At 42.5% G+C, this 19,241-nt stretch overlaps 1 protein-coding gene across 1 annotated transcript in view; it reads right to left on the bottom strand.

The window, feature by feature from the left end:
- CNTNAP2 (contactin associated protein 2) overlaps positions 1-19,241 on the bottom strand; it is a 1,833,533-nt gene that overhangs the window by 598,108 nt on the left and 1,216,184 nt on the right. Inside the window, exon 13 of the mRNA XM_074366860.1 lies at positions 16,890-17,090. Coding sequence (XP_074222961.1) covers positions 16,890-17,090 — 201 coding nt within the window. The remainder of the gene's footprint in view (positions 1-16,889; positions 17,091-19,241) is intronic.

Raw genomic sequence — 19,241 nt, forward strand, 5'->3', positions numbered from 1 at the left:
ATAAAAACAGTACACAAACTAGTAATTGCAGGACAACACTTCATGAGAGAAACCCAATCGAAAACCATTTCCCACAGGCAGCAAGTTTTTGGCCAGGCTGCTTTCAGCACCTAAGATGCCGACAAAATGCCTGTTAACAGGCTGAGACAAAGAGCAAAGTAGCCCTGCCATCGTATTTAACCTCGTCTGTTACGTAAGCAGAAGCCATCAAGCCTTCGTGGCATTGGGTCGCCCTCTCTCCACGGTGCATGTCTTGGGCCAAGGGGACTTCACGTAGCTTTTCTTTAAAACAGCGCTGTAATTACAGGGCTACTGACAGAGCCACATGCAAGAGCCTTCGAAGCAGGAGCATTCGATGGGGCAAAAATCACACTTCTAGACTTGAATAATTTTTTCTTTTTTACATAGTATAGCATAGAATTTTTAAGGAATAAAACTAAAGTGTAGCAAAAATTGTCGGAGTCATGTTCCAATTAATCGCATCTGTTGCCTTTCCTTGGTGGTGGTAACTTGCTAGGGAGTTTAGGTGATCAAGTGATATAAGCCATTAGGCCTATAGAGATGTTACTGAAATTTTCCAGAACTCTTTTTTTTTTAATGCAATAATGACACTAGCCCAAAGGAACAGAAGACAGAGAAATTACGAACTATTAAGCGGACGAGTTAGCGTCTAGGGAATAACTCGGTCAAATTCGGTGCAGGGCACTTAAGGTAAGAACAGTCCATCACTCGCTCCCACTCACACAAGCCCACCAGCTGCTATTTGATGGTATCGCTTGTCTCTTTGTTAAAAAAAAAAAAAAAAAAAAAAAAGCAGCCTTTAGGGATAGGAGGCCTGATGTTCTGGGCTAATTATAAGTTAGATAATTACACCTTGCTTAGCTACATTTCCCAAGTAGTTTTAGCGAAACTCCCTGCCTAACCCCTACACCTTAATTTTATTTTCTGCTGTAACTCTTGCCAAGAGCCGCAACGCACCGTGAAGCTGCCCTTTGCTTTGGAGCAGACGCAGGGACTGTGCCAACCCGTCGGTGGGCTAAATGACACCTGACAACACTGGGGTCTGATGCGTCGGGCTGTGATGGAGATGCAGAACCCGGGACCGTGTGCAAAGGACAAAGGGTCCTTGAAGAGGGGAGGGCATTTATTGTGCGCAGTGTCTGATACTGCATTTACATCACAGAAATCAGACTTGGGGGGGGGGTGCCGTGCATTTGATTAATACATGTACCAGCTGGGTATTATAGAGAAAAAGTCGAAAATGCATATTGAATTTTCTAAGAAAGGACGGAGCGGTCTTTCCTGCAAGCCTGCAAGAGCGCCAAGACTAAGGTGCGCCTCCCGAGAGCGCAGGGCGGTGGGCCCTCAGGGAGAGGGCCCCGGTGCCTTTATTAGGGACACAGGTGTGACAGCAAATGGCTTTGGTGACTAAAGCGTAAGTCAACCCATCTACTGTGGCAGTGTTACGGAACGGCACAGGCTGACAGACTAGAGGGGGGCTGTTTCAGATTAATAAGCAGTCACCAGGGGAAGCAGCTGAATTTCGAAGACCAGAGCACAGGAATTGCCTTCGAAGCCTGCTGCTAGCCCACCGCTACCCAATTCTGCTGTCAGACAGCTCGGTGAGGCCGCGGGGGTCAGCGTGGACTGTGGCCTTGCAGGGAACAGACCTTTACTGAAGTGGGTTAATAACACTTTGGCCAAAATTCTGTTTCCAGAAATAAAAATACACAGTTTAAAGTAAAAAAAAAAAAAAAAAAAAAAAAAAAAGGATGTTAGAAGAGTTACAGAAAGATAACAACATTATATTATCGAAAAACTGTATCAAATATGCAATAAAAACACTGGAGTTCTTGAGACAAAGGAAGGGAAAACACTGGAAATACTGATGTTTGGAGCTGGGTTAACAGGTGTGTTATAGCTAAGAAACGGCTGGGGGAGGGGGGCAGGAAGGCACGGAAAGGGGCCCAGGGTAGACACACACGGTCAGCAAATAGGTTTAGAGTAGGTCTGTAACAATCACAACAAGGCTGCAGCCCCTTGAAGACAGAGGTGTGGATGTAAGTAAGCACTTAGATCTTAATGTGCATGTCGGGGGGGGGGTGGTAGGGTGCGGCCCAGGCAGGAGGAGGCAGACAAGGGGAGACTGTACGTGCTTCCATCTGCTCCGCAGCTCCCTCAACAAAGACCTTGACGAAACACATTTTCAGGGCTGACGCAGGTACAGTGTCATTTCAGAGGCTCACGGGTCTCCCTCCCTCCCACTTCGCTCTGGACACGGACGCTGTTGAGAACACCTTTAGTAGGGGATCACTGCCTTATGGAAGCAGCTCTCATTCATTTCTCAACCTCCCACAGACATTAGCTCAGGACCTTAAAGAGAGTAGATGGTCAGTAAACGTTAGCTCAGAGAATAAATGAGTTACTGAAGGAATGATGAGCAATTTCAAAATTAAATACGAACACTTTTAAATGCAAAACTATATGTACAAGGGGGTGCAGGGACTGAAACCTTTTTGTACGAAAACGTAACTGAGCGACAAATGTAAAATGTCCGGCAGCAGAGTCTTTCCCAACTGTCGAGAGGATTCGGAAGCCAGACAAAGTGAGCGCTAGGTCTCACAGGGAACTGGGAAGGGAGGAGCAATAAGGGAAGGACACGCGGACCCTGGAATAGCAGAGGAATCCAAAAGCTGGAGAGCCAAAACGTTTTCCTCTTCGGATAACCCGCTGGTCAGAAAGCAGGTACTTGCAGGAAGAGGAAGCTCTCCATTCAAAGGAAAAAGGTGTCAAATGGAAGGAATAAACTGCAAAAGCCAGACATCTTTGGGCAATCTTGTTAGGGGCTGGCCTATTTACCACGACAGTCTGTGCCTGAAGTAAAGCTGTTTGTCGGGGTCTGTCTGGTCCTGAGCACCGCGTCGTAACCCACCCGCCCACCACTTTGCATGATTCGTACACAGACAGGAATGTGTTTTAGATAAACGGCATCGTTATAAGGGAATCTAAATCCCATTATATTAATTTAAGTATCATTTTACATTCTGAGGACATCCATGTAGGCTCTCAGGAGAACTAATGAATCAGAAGATAGAAAGTTGTTTTTAGTATTTGAAAAACACTGAGAAATTATTTGGTTTTGTTATTCTGTTTTCCACCTCATTTCAGTTTCTTTGTTATTCTTTCAAAGCAATCTCTTAGGGAAAAAAGGCATTATGCAAATTTAGCATCAAGTGATATTACATCACCTCATTAGGCAACATCCTGATAGGTTTCAGTTCTTTAAAATGAAACCCACTCCACTGCCCCCTTTTCCTTCTCAGAGGTAAATCTACCATCAATGCTGAATTTAATATATCTGGCTATAAGTGAACTGCATTAGTCTCTAGTCACTGTCATCTGTATTTCTTGTGCTGGCTTTCTTTATAATCACGTGACAGCTCTCCAGTGGTGTTCCATGCAAACACATGGTTTGCCTTCAGTATTCTCAACAAGAACACACAGATGGAGAATCAGGTTTGCTCACCCCAGTAGTGTCTCCATCTTAGTATTAGTATTTGTTATCACAAAGACTTCCAGAGAGCACATGGTTTAATTTGTCATATGACTCTTTTGCTGACCAAGTATTTCCTCATTTTCATAGTCAATTTCAAATCGGAAGCTCTAATATGAAAAAAATGATCAAAATATCTACAAAAGCTACTAAGAAATAAAGTGCTATATCTGCATTTTCCATTTGATCTCCATGGGGAGTCAGAATTCAAGTTTCCTAGCAATGAATGCAAACACCTCAATCACCATCATTTCCCCCCATCTCAGAACGGAAAAAAAAAAACATTAAGGATGTAGTTATATGTAGGCCACATCTTTTAAGTCTACCCAATTTTCCCTTTTCTTTGTCTCTCCTATTCTTTGGAAAGGAAATTCCATTATCCATGTGCAATAATACAGCATTAGAAACATTTTCTCTGGCAAAAATATGGGATTGCAAAGGACTTAAATCATCTCTGTTGTCTTAGGTTGTCGGTGTTGGGGTCTTGCGGGCTTCCCTGAAGAGCTGTGAAAATAAGACTGGCCTCTGAGTTAAACTAAAATATCAACATTTAAAGGATTGGAACAAAATTACCACAAAGAGATGAAATGGCTCCCAGCCAGCAAGACTGCACTGTGCTCTGACTGACACTATTAGCAGAACTAATTAATAAGGGACAGGGTCAGAAGGAAGCTGCAAAGATAGGCTAATATGTACGAAAAGGGTGACAAGCGAGATGGACTTTATATCGGAATGCAGCCCAAGGAACAGGGAGGGCTCGATGGTCCAGGGACAGTCTATTCCCTTTAATTCTCAAATCGTCATCTGTTCCTCCTGCTCTGATTTCATGCTGGAGAAGCAGGCTCTGATTCTACACCTTCCAGGGGCAGCTCTGGCGGGTAGAGAACACACGTGTCCAGTCCCTTCGGCACTACATTCTTCACTACGCATCGACCCCCTGGCATCCTGCTTTGTACTCTGGCTCTGAGTGCACCCTCCTGCTTAGACTGTGCCGGCCAGGCCGTCCCATCCCTTCAGAAGCAGTTACCCTTCTCCTTGTAAATTAATACAATGGCATTTTGATTGCAGATCTCAATCTTGCAGACTCTGATTATAGTTGAGATCAAACTAGAGTGTGCTGGTAAATCAAGTTCTATCACAGGAATCTGACTTTGAATCGAAGAAAACTCATTAAGGTGATGTCAGATATCTTGAGAGACAGCCTTCGAGACTCTTCCATGTGTTCTAATTTCAGCTCCCAGACTGTGGTGCGGCAAGCTAAGTTTCTTTTCCTTTCTGAAACTTCTGTGCATAGGCAAGCATTTCATCTATATTCTCCTAAGAAGCTGCTTCGGGTAAAATCTCTGCTAAATCCTTTCTAATATAAGTGAAGCTCAGTTTCTTTGTTTTTCTACTTTCTTATTAAAAATGAAATTTCCAAGGCAGTTCAACATTATTTTTATTTTCTCAAGGACTCCTTTTTCATAGACCTTTCTCCTACACATATAACTCCAATTACATTTCTCCTCCGCAGGTCATTTTCACTTTCTTTCATTTCTCCAAACCATGGCTACACATATTTTATACATTTTACTTGAGTTGCACTGTCCCTTTCTTGAGGTGATACTCAAGGCAGCATAAAAGCAATTCTGAGTGGCAGTAAATTACTGGGAGTTACGTATTTTCACACTATTCTTATCCAAGATGCGTTTTAAATTTATATTGGTGTATGTTACTTTGGATATTTCTCTCTCCTATTTGACCGAAGCCCACCCCTCCCCGCTGAATACCTCTCTCTTCTTGGTAAAATACTCTGGCTTCAGCTATATGGTGCCAAGTTACATTTAATTTTAATTTTTCCACCTTTTAATCTCAAATTCACTTGTAGTTAGCAAGTTAGCAAATTATGGCCAACTTTTAGTTATCTCCAGCCTGATTATTTTCCCCATAAATGCTGTTTTCAACTTTAACACCAGACATCTATTCCATGAGTCATTTGCTTCCTCTGCACTTCACATCAGCTCTGTGTACTGTTATGTTCAAGAAGTCTGTGTCACATAGTACGGAAGCCTATCAGAACTAACCAGTTTCTCATTTCAGGGACAGTTTGATGGAAGAATTCAGCTTGACGAGGTTATTTTTGGAACCCATGGAGGTTGTGCGTGTGTGGTATTTATGTATTTAGAACCTACAGAGATACATTATATTACTATGGAGACATATGCACTGGTATGTACTCCAGTGGGTAAGAAAAAAATATATATAGTGACAGTGGGTGCTTTGCTTAATCTGAACAGTATCTATTCTAAGATTGGAAAGAAGAAGAAGAAATGGCCTCGGGAAAGAAGGAAGAAGTCATTGCCATGGAATATTCTATAACTTCAATATTATGTTTAGAACACATTTTTTAGATACTGGTTACTCATATCTAAAAAATTATGTTAAAACATTCCAAAGCCAAATATTTATTTTTAAATCATCTACTATACTCATTCACCTTTTCGCTGCTTTTCGTTAGTTTGGATAATGTGTGTGTAATGATTCCAAAATTCAAACCCTCTGTGACAGTCTAGGAGACCAACGTTTAATGACTATTCATTCAAGAAGGACACATTTCTTCCCTGCTCTGGTTGGCATTATTGCATTAATACTTCCTATTTTTACATAAAAACCTTATACGTTATTCTCTCAGTTCTCGTCATGCAAACTTGTAACTGGCTAACAGCAGAAGCCTGTCTGTCCGCGGTTATGTGCTAAGCTTCACTCAGCAGACTGGAGCATCTCATAACACGGGTCCTCATGATTTTGTTGCTCCGATCACCTTCCCATTTTGATGTTTTGACGTGAAACAAAATGAAAACAGTTTGGTTGCTAGAGACCTTTACAGGGCTGCCTTCTAAGAAGAAAGATGAACTGATCTTAACATTTGGGCTGACTAGATTAATACGATTTTATCAAAATTGTGAGGTACTGCATATAATCCACAGCCTGGCTGGACAGAACTGCAGAGCGGGCTGTCTGTTCTAGAGATTTTCCCACGTTCCCTCCGGCCTTTCCCCCCTGCCCTGCCCACCCCCGCGCCCCCATACTCAGTCCCCTCCCTCCTGCTACCCAATGTAGAACCACCTCCCCTTATCCTCTCTCCTTCCCACTTGTAAGACCAAACTGAGGGTCATTTTATTCTTTTGACAATAAACCACTCCCACCCTAAGAGAATAAATCTCTTCGTCTCTGCTGGTTGACTTTTCTACCCGTGTCCAGGTCACAGGGCCCAGCCCTCAGGCACTGCCCTCCCACTGCCAGGCCTGGCCAGCCATCTCTGCTCCTCCTTATTCTAGTACATCTCCGAGCAACGTGTTGACAGCAAATTAATAAGGTGAGAAAGCAGCGCTGGGCATGTCATGTGTGTTAGGCTGAGGGATACGAGTTTCTTCTGAAAAGATTTTTTTTAAGGTCGGCATTTTGTTTTCCTATCTGATGTCTGAAAAGAAGTGGATAACCTTTCGCAGCATTTTTCTATTTCATCAATACACAATTCACCTGTTCTATCTGAAATACCTTGATATTAAAAACATGAAAGTCAAGTGCTTTGTAGAAAGAGAAGCTTGCTTTTATTTTTCTCATATACAATGTTTTTCAATATGGTTCCAAACAAACTGTCATTGAAACCATCTTTTTAAAAATATACTTGTCAGGTCCAAATCAGGGATACTGAAAAACAAAGGTAGGATTTCGAAACGAAGGTTTTGCAGCTCTTATAAATGTCTCTTTTTGGCCTACAGCTTAACAAAAATGCTTCAGCCTTCATCTTTAACTATGCTGAGAGCACATGCTAATTCTGCAGTCTGGAAGAAATTAAAAATTTCCCAATTGATTAGGGGTCCCACTGTGTTTTTCTCTTTCCTTCTCTCTCCCTCTTTTTTCTTCTCTCTCTGCCCCTCTTCCCCTCCCTCTCCCCTACCGTTCCTCCAATCCTTCCCTGCCTTTTAAAAAAACATTTTGGTAGAAAATTCATGGGTTCAAGAGGCACATTAGCCTAGATTTTAATCTTAGTTCAGACTCTCAGCACATTTACTGTTTTTCCTTTGCTAAGTTAATTAACCCTTCTAAAGTTGTTTCTTCGGTTATAAAATGGAAATAGTGATTATCAACTTGCAAAGCTTTGGGGGTGGACGGAATGAACCAATGTATGTAAAGACCCATGGTAAACACTTACTACGAACGCCATTTCCTCTCCATTTTAACATTATCTAATTTGGAGATGATTATTTTAAAGTATGATTTACTCCAACTATAGGTGATAATGTATTTAGCCTGAATTCCAGATCCAATACCAAGAGCGGGAAGACAAAAAAGAGTCATCATTTCCTTTAAGAGAATACAAGACCTGGGATGAAGACCAGGCAGCGGTGGCATTCCTAGTCAACCGACCCCGCAACGTTATTCACTGTCACATAACCGCCAGGCGCCGGCTTCGGTAAGCAGTAAGCAAACCCAACAGGGTAACAGAATCCAGCTGCCACTTGGGTGACAGTATTTTAGAGAAGTTTCGTCACTCACTGGTGGGAAAGTAACAACTTAGAAAGCATACACTCTTTGAAATAAAATTTATCCATTATTTCATCCATACGCAATTCTAATAAAAATGAGTTGCTTTTAAACTCTGAACGTTTTTAACATTACCTTTCCTTTTCACAGAGAGGGGATCGGATTCAGTTATCAGTCAACAACCAAAACAAGATGGCAAGATCATGCTGACGGGGTGACAGAGCTGTTCTGCAGCTTTGCTGAGACTACGGACACAGGGTGGTCTTATATGGATCAATGGAGATGCTTCCCTTTAGGCAGAAGTATGAGTGAATACTGAGCCATGAATGCCACATCCTTCGTGGACGCATGCCAGCGTGGTCAAAATGTGAAACAGAGGTTTCTACAGGTGCTTTCCTTTTTTTTTTTTTTAAACAACATGGTCGATTCATTCCACTTGCCGCCGCTGTAACCATGTACCACGATACTGCAGCATCGGCAGCATGACACCAGGCTCACACACACCCCCGGGAGGAGGGGAGAGAGGGCTGGGAATAAAAGCTCCCTCAGCGCCTCCAGCAGGTGCAGCTCACCTGTCGACGCCGCCGGAGAGGGGCGCGATGCGCAGCTGGGGGGATAAAGTGGGGCTCCTCTAGGGTTTCTCACTCGTTTGTTTACAAATACGTTTTCTGGCTGTGATGGCCAGTTTTATGTGGAAACTTAGCTAGGCGAAGGCACGCAGTTTTCAGCCGAACATGAGTCTAGGTGCCGCTGTGTAGGTATTCTGCAGATGTCATGAAAGTCCACTGCTAAAGGACTTTAAGTAAGAGGGGTCATGCCAGACAACCTGGCAGATTCAAACAGGCGTAAGGACCTAGCGCTGAGCCCTGGAAGCAGCAGCTCCATTCATGGATGGTAGCATCAGCTCATTCCCGAGCGGCCCAGCCTGCCTCTCCTGGCAGCGCCCAAACGCGCGGCTGCCTGGCCAGGCTCCTCCGCTGTGTAGACCAGCTCCTTGCAATACATCTCTAACTGTATATAAATATCTTATAAACTTGTTCTGTTTCTCTGGTTGAACCTGGACTGAGACGCTGGCCAACAGAACTCTGAACCCCAACCTCCTCCCATTCTTAAGCTTCCCCAGGTAACTCCTGATCTTTCCCCCAATGCAACCTTTGAAAACAGGGGAGGAGGGGTTTACCCAACACAAAATACACAAATCAAAATTTTAAAAAAATTATTAAATTCTAAGTTTATTCCATCTTTTATCTAAGATGTACCAGTAAAATCCTTTAAATATTTATGACATATACAAATGGACTATTTTCATTATAAAAATGCTTCAGTCTATATTTTAAGGCACACGTTATTTTAAAAAGTATCATCTTTGCCTTCCTTGTATTCTGACAGCACCTAGCAGGGTATTTTGTATTCAATAACCGTTTGCTGAATAAATGAGTAATTTCTCAATAGTACTACAGATATCGCCCAGAGATTCTTACAGTAAGACTGATTCTGTTTCTCAGTGTCCTGTTTAGGACAGATATTTTTAAATATAATTTACAAAGTCTGACCAATTAGGTTTCATCCTCATTTTATAATGTCATTAAAATGGATACTTTTAAAGATAATATACAAACAAAAAAGGTTCATGATTTAAGTACATGAGAAGACAACTTCCAAATTCTGCAGAGCGATGTAACTTCAAAGTTCTCATTCATTTCTACTTTAGTCATTAAAACAATGAAGCTACACACACACTTACAGGAGCTCACAAAATAAAGCGGCAGCAATAAAAACAATCTTTGTCAAGTTATAGAAGGTTAATGTTCTTCAAAGCCTCTCCTTAAAACTCAAAACTTTGGCAACTTGAAATGAGTACCCTCTCAGTAGAAGTCAGTCAAGGTACCCTCAATAAATCTAACCTTAGATTAGTTTATAAATCAGGAAGACTGGACTTGGCAAAGAGCACTTCTAATTATAGACAGAAGTAACTGACAAGAGGGAACCTGTTCTTTCATGCTGGCTGAAGAGATGGGGTGGGTACAGTTCCGGCCAGCACCAGTGGAATCCTCACTTTGGTGAGCTCTCTTTGTGTTCACACTTTCTCAGTGTGTCAGGAAGAAAGGTTTGTAATGGGCTTGATCTGCATTTGAACCCCAGCCTTCTCACTTGCACTGCAGTGACCTTCAGTGGGTTTATTCACCTCTCTGGGCCCTGTTTTGCAAGATGGAAATAATAAAATCTACTTTGCATAACTTTGAGAGTTAAATGAGATAAAAATGTCAAGGATGGTATTGGTCAATAGAACTTAATGAAAATCTCTACCCTTTCCTTGATCTCCTTTCTCAGAGCAGGTGTTCATTCTCTGCCAAGGCAAATTCCATACTTTCTTTTCTCTCCTGGGACCTATTACATTCCTTTCCTGTCTTTTGTTTTTAGCCTCAGCCTCTCCATCGTCTCCTGCATTTATAAACTCGCTCAACTCCTTCATCCTTAAAAATATTTTTTAAAAAAATCCCAAACTCTTGCTTAGGCTCTGCCTTCCAATTAAGCAGTCATTCTGCACTTAGCCACCCCTTTACCATGGGACCTTTGGGAAACCTTCACTGTCCGTTTCCTTTTCCCATTTGTCCTTCACTGGCTTTAACCACCAGACCCCACAGATGTGAAACTCCAGTGGCCTCGCAATAGCCAGAGCTAGGGCCTGGCTTCCTTCTATGTTTCGCCACTAATCACATCTCAGTGTTCCTGTTTTTGTTTTTTACTCGTCTATTGTTAAACGCTCATTTCCCTTAGCTTCCCCATATAAGGCTTTTCTAATTTGATTCTCTTCCTATTGCTCTGATCATTACTTCTGAGTCCCTTTACTTAGCTGCATCCTTTCCTCAAATCACTTTTTTGAATTAGCATTTCCCTCCTTCGGTTCCTTCTTGCTCCTCCCACGACCTTGATGAGTCATCTTATGAAGGCGTCACAACTGTTCGTGGCCACCCATTTTATCTTTACCCCTGGGTACATGGGAAAAGTGCATTTCCCCCTCCCCTACAGCTACTCCACATACGAGCAGTCACAGATCCTGTTTATTTTACTACCTAACCTTAAAAGCAAAGTCTTTCCTCTTAATTCCCAGCGAGCACCCCGTCACGCAGTTGCATCCGTACCCATGACACTGAGCCAGATGGTGTCTTCATACAAACTCTGCCCTTCCTCCGTTCTGCTCTCCACATCACAGCCAGAGCTCCCCTCCTTACAACCATTTCAGTTGCCCTTCCAGTGGAACCCTTACCATCACGCAGAGACTCTGCACTGATCTCCACTCCTCTCTCCCTTGCCCTCAAGTTCCCTACTGCAGCCATCCTGACTTCTCTCACTTCCTTCTGAGCACCGAGCACCTTGACCTGCATCTCAGAATCCTGCACATTCTGACACCTCAAACCTGGAAGCCCCCTGCCATTTTTTTTCTTAGTTAACTCATTTGAATCCTTCACATCTCAGGTGATACATCACAATTCCTGATCCACCCGAGACATCGAGTATTTGTGGATTGATTATTTCATCTAATATTCCAGCTGAGACGTCCATCCACACCACCCACATCGCTGACATAGCCCCTGTTCTCCCCTGGGACCATTCTGTCCCTTTCAACTACAGTGTCCTCGATGAAGATGCCAGCTGCCTGGCTGTGCGACATCACCAGATTTAATTTTCTAATTTTACCTCTTAGTTATTATTATCTTCCTTGCTCGTCCCATTTAATTATATCCTCCAATTTTAGTACAATTATTTAACACAATAATTAGATAAATGATTAATCTTTTGATTAATATATTGACTAGTCACAGTAAGTTTCATTTACTGAAAAGGCCGATCTTCAGTTACAGCTGAACGACATTTTATCTATGTTGTTTCAAGAGTTAAGCATCATGGTTTCTTAAAACGCGTATCATAAACTTGGAAAATTCACTTTCCTGATAGCTTCCCCAAAGTTTAGAATTTTTTTTTTCTAAAAATAGGTGATAAGTTACAATGCCAGAGTCATGTTTTCTTGTCTTCTGGATGCCACTAAATCACAGGTTGGTATCATTAAAGTATACTGAATTTTACGCGGCTTACTTTATAGGCGAAAATTGTGAACATAACTCCTTTTCAACAGATACAAAATCTAATAGAAAACTACCCAAAAAGATGGACAATTTATATTGCTTCTTTCAACAAAAACAGCAATAAAACTATGACTTACGAGAACAAGACTACATTGAGGAATTAAAAGAAATGAAACACTGGGAACCAATGAAAACAACACTAAATACAGTCAGAAAAATAGAAAACATATCACCTTTATATCTCTATAATTAAATAAATATTTATATATGTAGGGCATAAATACTTCAGCAGAAAATTCTTAATTAGAAAGTATAATGTTTTGTTAAATAAATATAATGACTGCAGTGTATCTAAAATATACAGATATTTTAAAAGCAGGCTAACAGTTCTTGTCCAAATATAGAGAAATATTTTTCCATCTAAAAGCATTAGGATTGTTGACTAAGACTTGACTTAAGTGAGATCTAACGAAACTTTCTCCTGGAGTCTAATTATCAAATTCAAGTTCTTAAGGTATTTATTTCAGAAGTAGATTTATTGTTTAGAGATTTCTGCCTTTCATTAAGTTCAAGTATCAGTATATTTGCACTTCTGGGGATATAAATATAAAACATTTACATCCTTTTGGTTTTGGATAGCTGTTCATGTTTTTTTCTCTTTGAGTAGAGTTAATTTATTTATTTTCAAATTGGCATGGAACAAAATTACTTTATTTGTTTTGTTTCTATGTCTTTTATTAAGTTGATTAAGGATAACTGAATTAATAGTTACATTGCAAGAAGAGACATGACCGTAAGGAATGGCAAAAGCATTACGTTAAAATTGATTCTTTCTTAAAAATTTGTAGTAATGAAAGAAAAGATAACATTGCAGTCATAAATTACTATCCTTGTAAAATTATGAGAAACCATTAATGAATAACTCTACTTTTGTTAGCTAATGGAATGGTACAAGCAAACATTTATCAAAATAAAAATGAGGTCCATACACACACAAAATCAAGTCTTAAGTGTCATTAGAAACGATAGAGCCCCAGATGAACTCTTGAGGGCAAGGCTCTTAAAATAAAGAATAACATTTTAAGTGCAGAGCTATTACAAACCCATCTGATATTCATTTTAATTGCCACGACTATAATGAATATACTTTGTATTCAAACAGATGTCACAAGTACTACTACAGAAGTTCCAATATAATTCAGCCTTAGTTAAGAACAAGTAAATGGATATTTAAAATTGAATGTTACCAGGAAGGAGGGAAAAAGCCAATTACAGCAAACATTAGCTCCTGAAAACAGCAAATTAAAGATTTTTATTAAATTGCGTTCTTTCTTATTTGGACACACACAGAAAACAGTAATACAGGAAAATTTGCTATAGCAACCACGCCTTTTCCTTGCCTCAGCTATTCTACTGATTAATTAGTCTGGAAAACGGAGATTGGGATGTGAAAAGTGACTCAGAAGGGCAGGCTGGAACTCACTTTACAATATTTAGTTATGAAAGGGATTTTAAAAGGACCACCATGCCAATTTATTTCAGCTGAAGGAGGAGGTGGTTCTGCATGCCATTTTATTTCAACTGGTCAGACAAGCCCCAACATTCCCTGTAATCCTCTCCCACATTGAGAACTGACACCTTAAAATCCAACACAAGAGACCTCACCCATAAATTAAAGATGGTATTTTTCAGTGAACGGCTCACAGAATGATCCATGGGTATTTGTTAAAAGCAAACATTCCTGGGCCCCAACCAAGTTCTACCAAGTCAGAATCACACCACGGGACTCAGCACTGGAACAAGTAGCCTAAAATTTCTACGGACTCATTTGTTTTAAAACTGCTTGAAGGCTGGATATATTTTTCATTTCTTTCCAGCCAGCAAATATTTATGAAGTACCCTATGTGAGTGAAATTTTGATACGTGGAGAGTGTCCCAAAAGGCGAGAAGGATATGCTAAACTTATTTTCAAAGTACAGCTTGTTATTTACAATAATCTGCAAATATCAGGAAACACAAATAAATCAGTGTGCTTACTGCACAGATGAACAATTCACGCCTGATTTCAATTTAGTAGTTCTTCCCCTGAAAAGGTGTCTGAAGGTTGAAGAGAAGTGTGTTTAGCTCATTATTAGAAAATGTAACTGAAGTATTGTTTAAAAACACATTTATCCTATGTTTCCTGATGTTTTTGAACATCCTGTATTTTCAGAAGGAGGGCAGTAAGCATGGGAGGCTACTTCGTGGCTGGGGGAAGAGACAGAGGGTCCCAAAGAGGGAGGGGAAGGAATGAACTGCACGCCCAGCAGCACTAAGGGCAACTGTTTCTCTGACCTCCAAGCCAAACACTCCTGGTGCCCCAACTGTAAGTTAAACTAGTCTGGAAGTTGCATTGTGTTTTTTAACCACCAGAGCAAAATTTAAATAGTAAAAGTTGACTTTAGAGTTTATAGGAAAATGGAAGAAAATAAAGAAAGTAAAGCTGATGGTACCAGGTTATTTTTCTGGTCAGCAGCCTTCCCTCACCCCCATCATCCCCTCCAGGACTGAAGACTGAGATCCTTGGAATGAACTGCGATGAGGAGCCCTCACGCTTGAAACCGAGTGCGGACAAGCTGATGGATTCATTAACCGTGCGGAGTGCCCTGGAGTCTCTATAATCCTCGGGCGACTCTTCCTAGCACTGAAAATGGGACCCAGTACAAAAAGGCTGTGATAAGTGAAGGTGGATAGAAAAACAGTTGTAGGGGCCCTAAGGGATTCCCACTGCCCGCAGCCAAGGTTCTCAGAGTGGCTTCTAGACCAGCAATATTAGTACCACCTGGGAACTCGCTGGCTGCTGGACTAGTCTCAGGCTGGATGGCTTAAACCACAGTCATTTATTTTCTTACAGTTCTGGAAGCTGGAAGCACAAGTTAGAGGTGCTGGCCACCTCCACCTGGTGAGAGCTCTCTTCCAGGCTTTTCTTCCTTTTCTAAGGCCACCAAGCCAATCAGAGTAGGAGCCCTGCCTCCTGACCTCATTGAAACTGAGGGATCTCCTAAAAGCCCTGTCTCAAATACAGTCCCACTGGGGGTTAGCACTTCGACTTATGAATTTTGGAGGGACACAATGCAGTCCATAAAACTCATTACAAATGAAAATTCTGGAGCCCGCCTCAGACCTACTGGGTCAGAAAGCCAGAAGTGGAGCCCCGCGGTTTGTGCCTTATTAATCTCACCAGGTTATCCGAACGCACACCAAAGCCTGAGCAGGACTGGCCTTTGGGGAAAATTTCCAGCATCGCATTTCTCTTCCTCCACCATTGCTCCCATTTTTACTTTCCAACCTTATTTCTTACTGCTCTTCGACGTGAGCGCTGCCTCTGCTAAACTACTCCGCACAGTGGCCTGAAGGATCATTCGTCTTCTGTCTTCCAGACTCCCGTTTACTCTCCTTCACCGGCCTCAAACTGTCTTTCGACCTCTTTAATGACACATCATTCTAACATCCCAGCCACGGTCACGTCTTCCTTCTCCAAGTAGCGGGAGCCCTAACTGTCTGAACCACTCATTCTCGTATCTTACAGATTTCACTTTCTTAGAGTTCATAAGGTACACTTTTCTGTAATTTTAGCACAAGTCTTTGCACATAAAAAGCACTTAAATCTTCAAAATATTATAAACTGTCTTGCTTACAACTTCTCCCTACAACACGGGCTCCAATACATCACTGATTTGGGGGCAACTGGTCTCCAGCATAATGCCGCTTCCGAAGTTGCTTAACATTAAAAAGTAATCAATGTATTATTTGCTGTTTATTAAGTCCTTACGTGCATTAAGCCCTGTAATAAGCACTTAGGGTATACTGCCTCATTACAGCCTCACAGTCACCCTGAGATAGGCATTAGGATCCCTGTTTGCCTGAAAAGACACTGGAAACCGAGGCACAGGAGTTCAATGAACTCGGCCAAAGGCACATACCTGGGGGGTGGCAAGGCTGAAAACTGTCAACTTATGTCTCCCTGACTCAGGGCACATGATTTATTTCTACTATGTTACACTATAGACAGAGAGATTTCGTTTTCTGTCAACATATTGACTTTACTGCCAGGAACCCCAGAGTGTACAGCCCTTGTGGTAAAGATATCTCCAGTGTACCCTCTGTAAACTCGGTTTTCTAAATCCCTAACGCACACGCGCATGCATGCACACACACCCTGAAGCATTGTTAAAAGTAAGCCATCATGAAAAAAAAAAATTAGGGCAGATTTCTTGAGCCCAGCAGATACTGTTAAACGACTGTAGACAGCAGAGAGCCCTAAATTCTACCACTGATCTGTGAACTGTTTACCTGCAGACAGCCTTTGGGATTCTTCCATCTTTACATAAAGACAACTGAAGAACTCAAAGGGGACTACCTGAACGTTCACAAGAAGCTCTGATAAACGTTCGCCCGAAGCCACTACTGATAATTAAGCATGAGAAACACTCACATACACGCACCTATGCATGTAAAACTGGAAAACCTCTAAATTAAAGACAGTGGAATTTAAAAAAGAAAGTTCAACGTTCCGAGCTTCCTTCCCTCGAAAACAAAGCGAGTGGCTCCGGTTTCCTTTCACAGCTGCCTGCACTCGGAGGACCGGACTGCTAAGATAATAAGCCACACCTGCTGGACTGTGCAGGTAATTCCAGCCACCAGCTGAGATAGTAATTAAAAGTAACATTCCATGCTCAGCCTACCTGGGGTGTTCAACAACCTCGACATCTTGCAGAAGTAGGAGATGTACTGCTCACAGTACTCAGCGCTGCTGGTGATGGCGCTGATCTGGTCCATGGAGGCGCTGTAAACGAGCTGTGTCACTGAGTATTTTTCTGGGTTGTAGCCCACCACCGTCGTCTGCATCTGCAAATCGTGAGACACTATGGTCCACACTTTGTCCTCTGTAGGGGGGAAGAATGCCAGGACAATGGGTCATTAGTATGCAAACGTGTCTTCAAATTGTCAAAAAATAAGTGAGCTACACTTTGCTCGTGCTTTCCCTGAACTGCTGAGGAGCAGAGGTAAGGAGAGCAATCCTCAAAGTAACCCGTACCCTTCTCTCACACCTAAATTCTGGTTATATCAACAAAGGAGGGAAGTAATATTTTTTATTAAAAACAAGTACAAGAATTGCTTTTAATAAAAAAAAATATTAAAACAGAAACGAACAGCCTGAGTATCTGGCTGATGCTCTGAGGTCCGCAGCACTGAAGGTGAGGCCCCCTGGGTTCGGGAGCCTTCCTGACTCTGTAACCCCGCACTCCTCCCGTAGGACAGTGTCTGCGTCTTCCTCGATGAACTAGGTGCTCTCAAGCTTCTGGGTCTTTGTCCGTGCTGTTTGCTCCAATCAGAACACACAGCCTCATCTTGTCAACAAGTGTTCTCTCCACCCTGACCTTTCAGGTCAAATTAGACACCATGTGCTCTGTTACTGGCACGCTCGACACACGTTGGATGAAGTAAGTCAGTAATCATCCTGGTGTTTTAGACCCTGAAAGTTTCCATGTGTGAAAAGGAGAAGCAGATACAAGATTGATGAGGTTAAATTAACATCCTATGTACTTCTGAATGCGAATCAGAAGCATCTCTGTGAACCCAGGATGATGTCATCTTTTAAAATGCAGACATATGCCCTAGCTCTGTCTGCTGAAAATGTCTCCAAACAAGGACCAGTCTCTGGCACCAGGCTGTCATCACTCAGTATACTATTTTCCATAGAGAAAACTAGGCTCCCAGAGAAATGGCTGATTCCAGGGCTAGAAATGGGTAACAGGAGCCTGGAATGTATTACGGTCACATCGGAAACAAATTACTGGAGACAGGGCAGTTCAACGACCCCCAGGGCCGCAGAAAGATGATTTTAATTAATATCAACAAAAATTTCCCACAATAAATTAAAATACATCAAGTATATTTAATTCCATGAGTTCACTAAAAAAAAAAAACAGAAATGTTTAATTTTGGAAGACGTTAGATAACTAACTCGTTATTTTGAATACTGGTAAACAAAGACAAATAATCCAGCATTTAGTCTACCTTACCTTTATGAACTGTAGTGTAATGAAATGCTCCCTTTATGGAAATATTTCAGCTCATAAATAAAGATAAAAGGATAGAATTGGCATCATTTTGTGACCTGTAACAAGTTAGTGTCTAAGTAGGATTATTCCTGGCTGCTAATATGACCACAAGGGAAACCAGAGGAGATGTGTCTCATGGGGGGTGGGGGTGGGTGAGCTGGTACACAGCACGACAGTGGAGCAGTGTGGACAAAAATCAGACATTGGGTTCACCAGGCTTACAGATCTACCTGCCAGCTTCTAGAAAATACAGGGGAAAGGGGAACGTGTTAAATGGCACCAATAGGAAACAGGAAAATCCATGTTGTGGAAAACTGAATACATCATACAACCCAGTTTTTCAACAGGCAAGTGATAGCTTACAGGAGAAGGAAGAGTGGGGGGTCAGGAGGGAGGAAGAGAGAGACAGAAAGACAGACAGACTGAGAGAGACAGAGACGTCCAGAACTTGCCCCTCATCTGCCTTCCTATTTCAGAAAATGGCAACTCCATTCCTCCAGTTCTGAGGACAAAAGCCTCGGAGACGCCCTCAGCGCTTCCCTTGCTCCTGCACACACCCGGCAGCCTGTCGGGGAATCCCGCCCGCTGTACCCTCGGTACGTCCTCAGAACCTGAGCACTCCTCACCCCCACCCCGCACTGCTCTCGTCCCAGCCCCGGGGGCCCCCTCCTGCATCCCCGCCAGGCCCTCTAACCAGTCCCTCTTGCCAGCCGCCTACCTCACGCCTCCCCCGCACACAGCAGCCAGGCCAAGCCCCCTCCAGTGCAAGTCAGATTCCGACACGGCTCATGCTCCCGGGGCACCGCTCTCGCTCGCAGTAAAAGTCTAGTTCTTCCAAGAGCTCCGGCTCCCCCTTGCCGCCCCGCTCATCGGCCCCTCGCTCCTCTGGCTGTGGCCACGCCGCCCTCCGCACGTTCCCCCGACAGGTCGCCGGGCCCCTCCCTGGAGCCGCGCACGTGCTCTTCCCTGCGT

This window comes from Camelus bactrianus, chromosome 7 (genome assembly GCF_048773025.1).
Source record: "Camelus bactrianus isolate YW-2024 breed Bactrian camel chromosome 7, ASM4877302v1, whole genome shotgun sequence".
Taxonomy (NCBI): Eukaryota; Metazoa; Chordata; class Mammalia; order Artiodactyla; family Camelidae; genus Camelus; species Camelus bactrianus.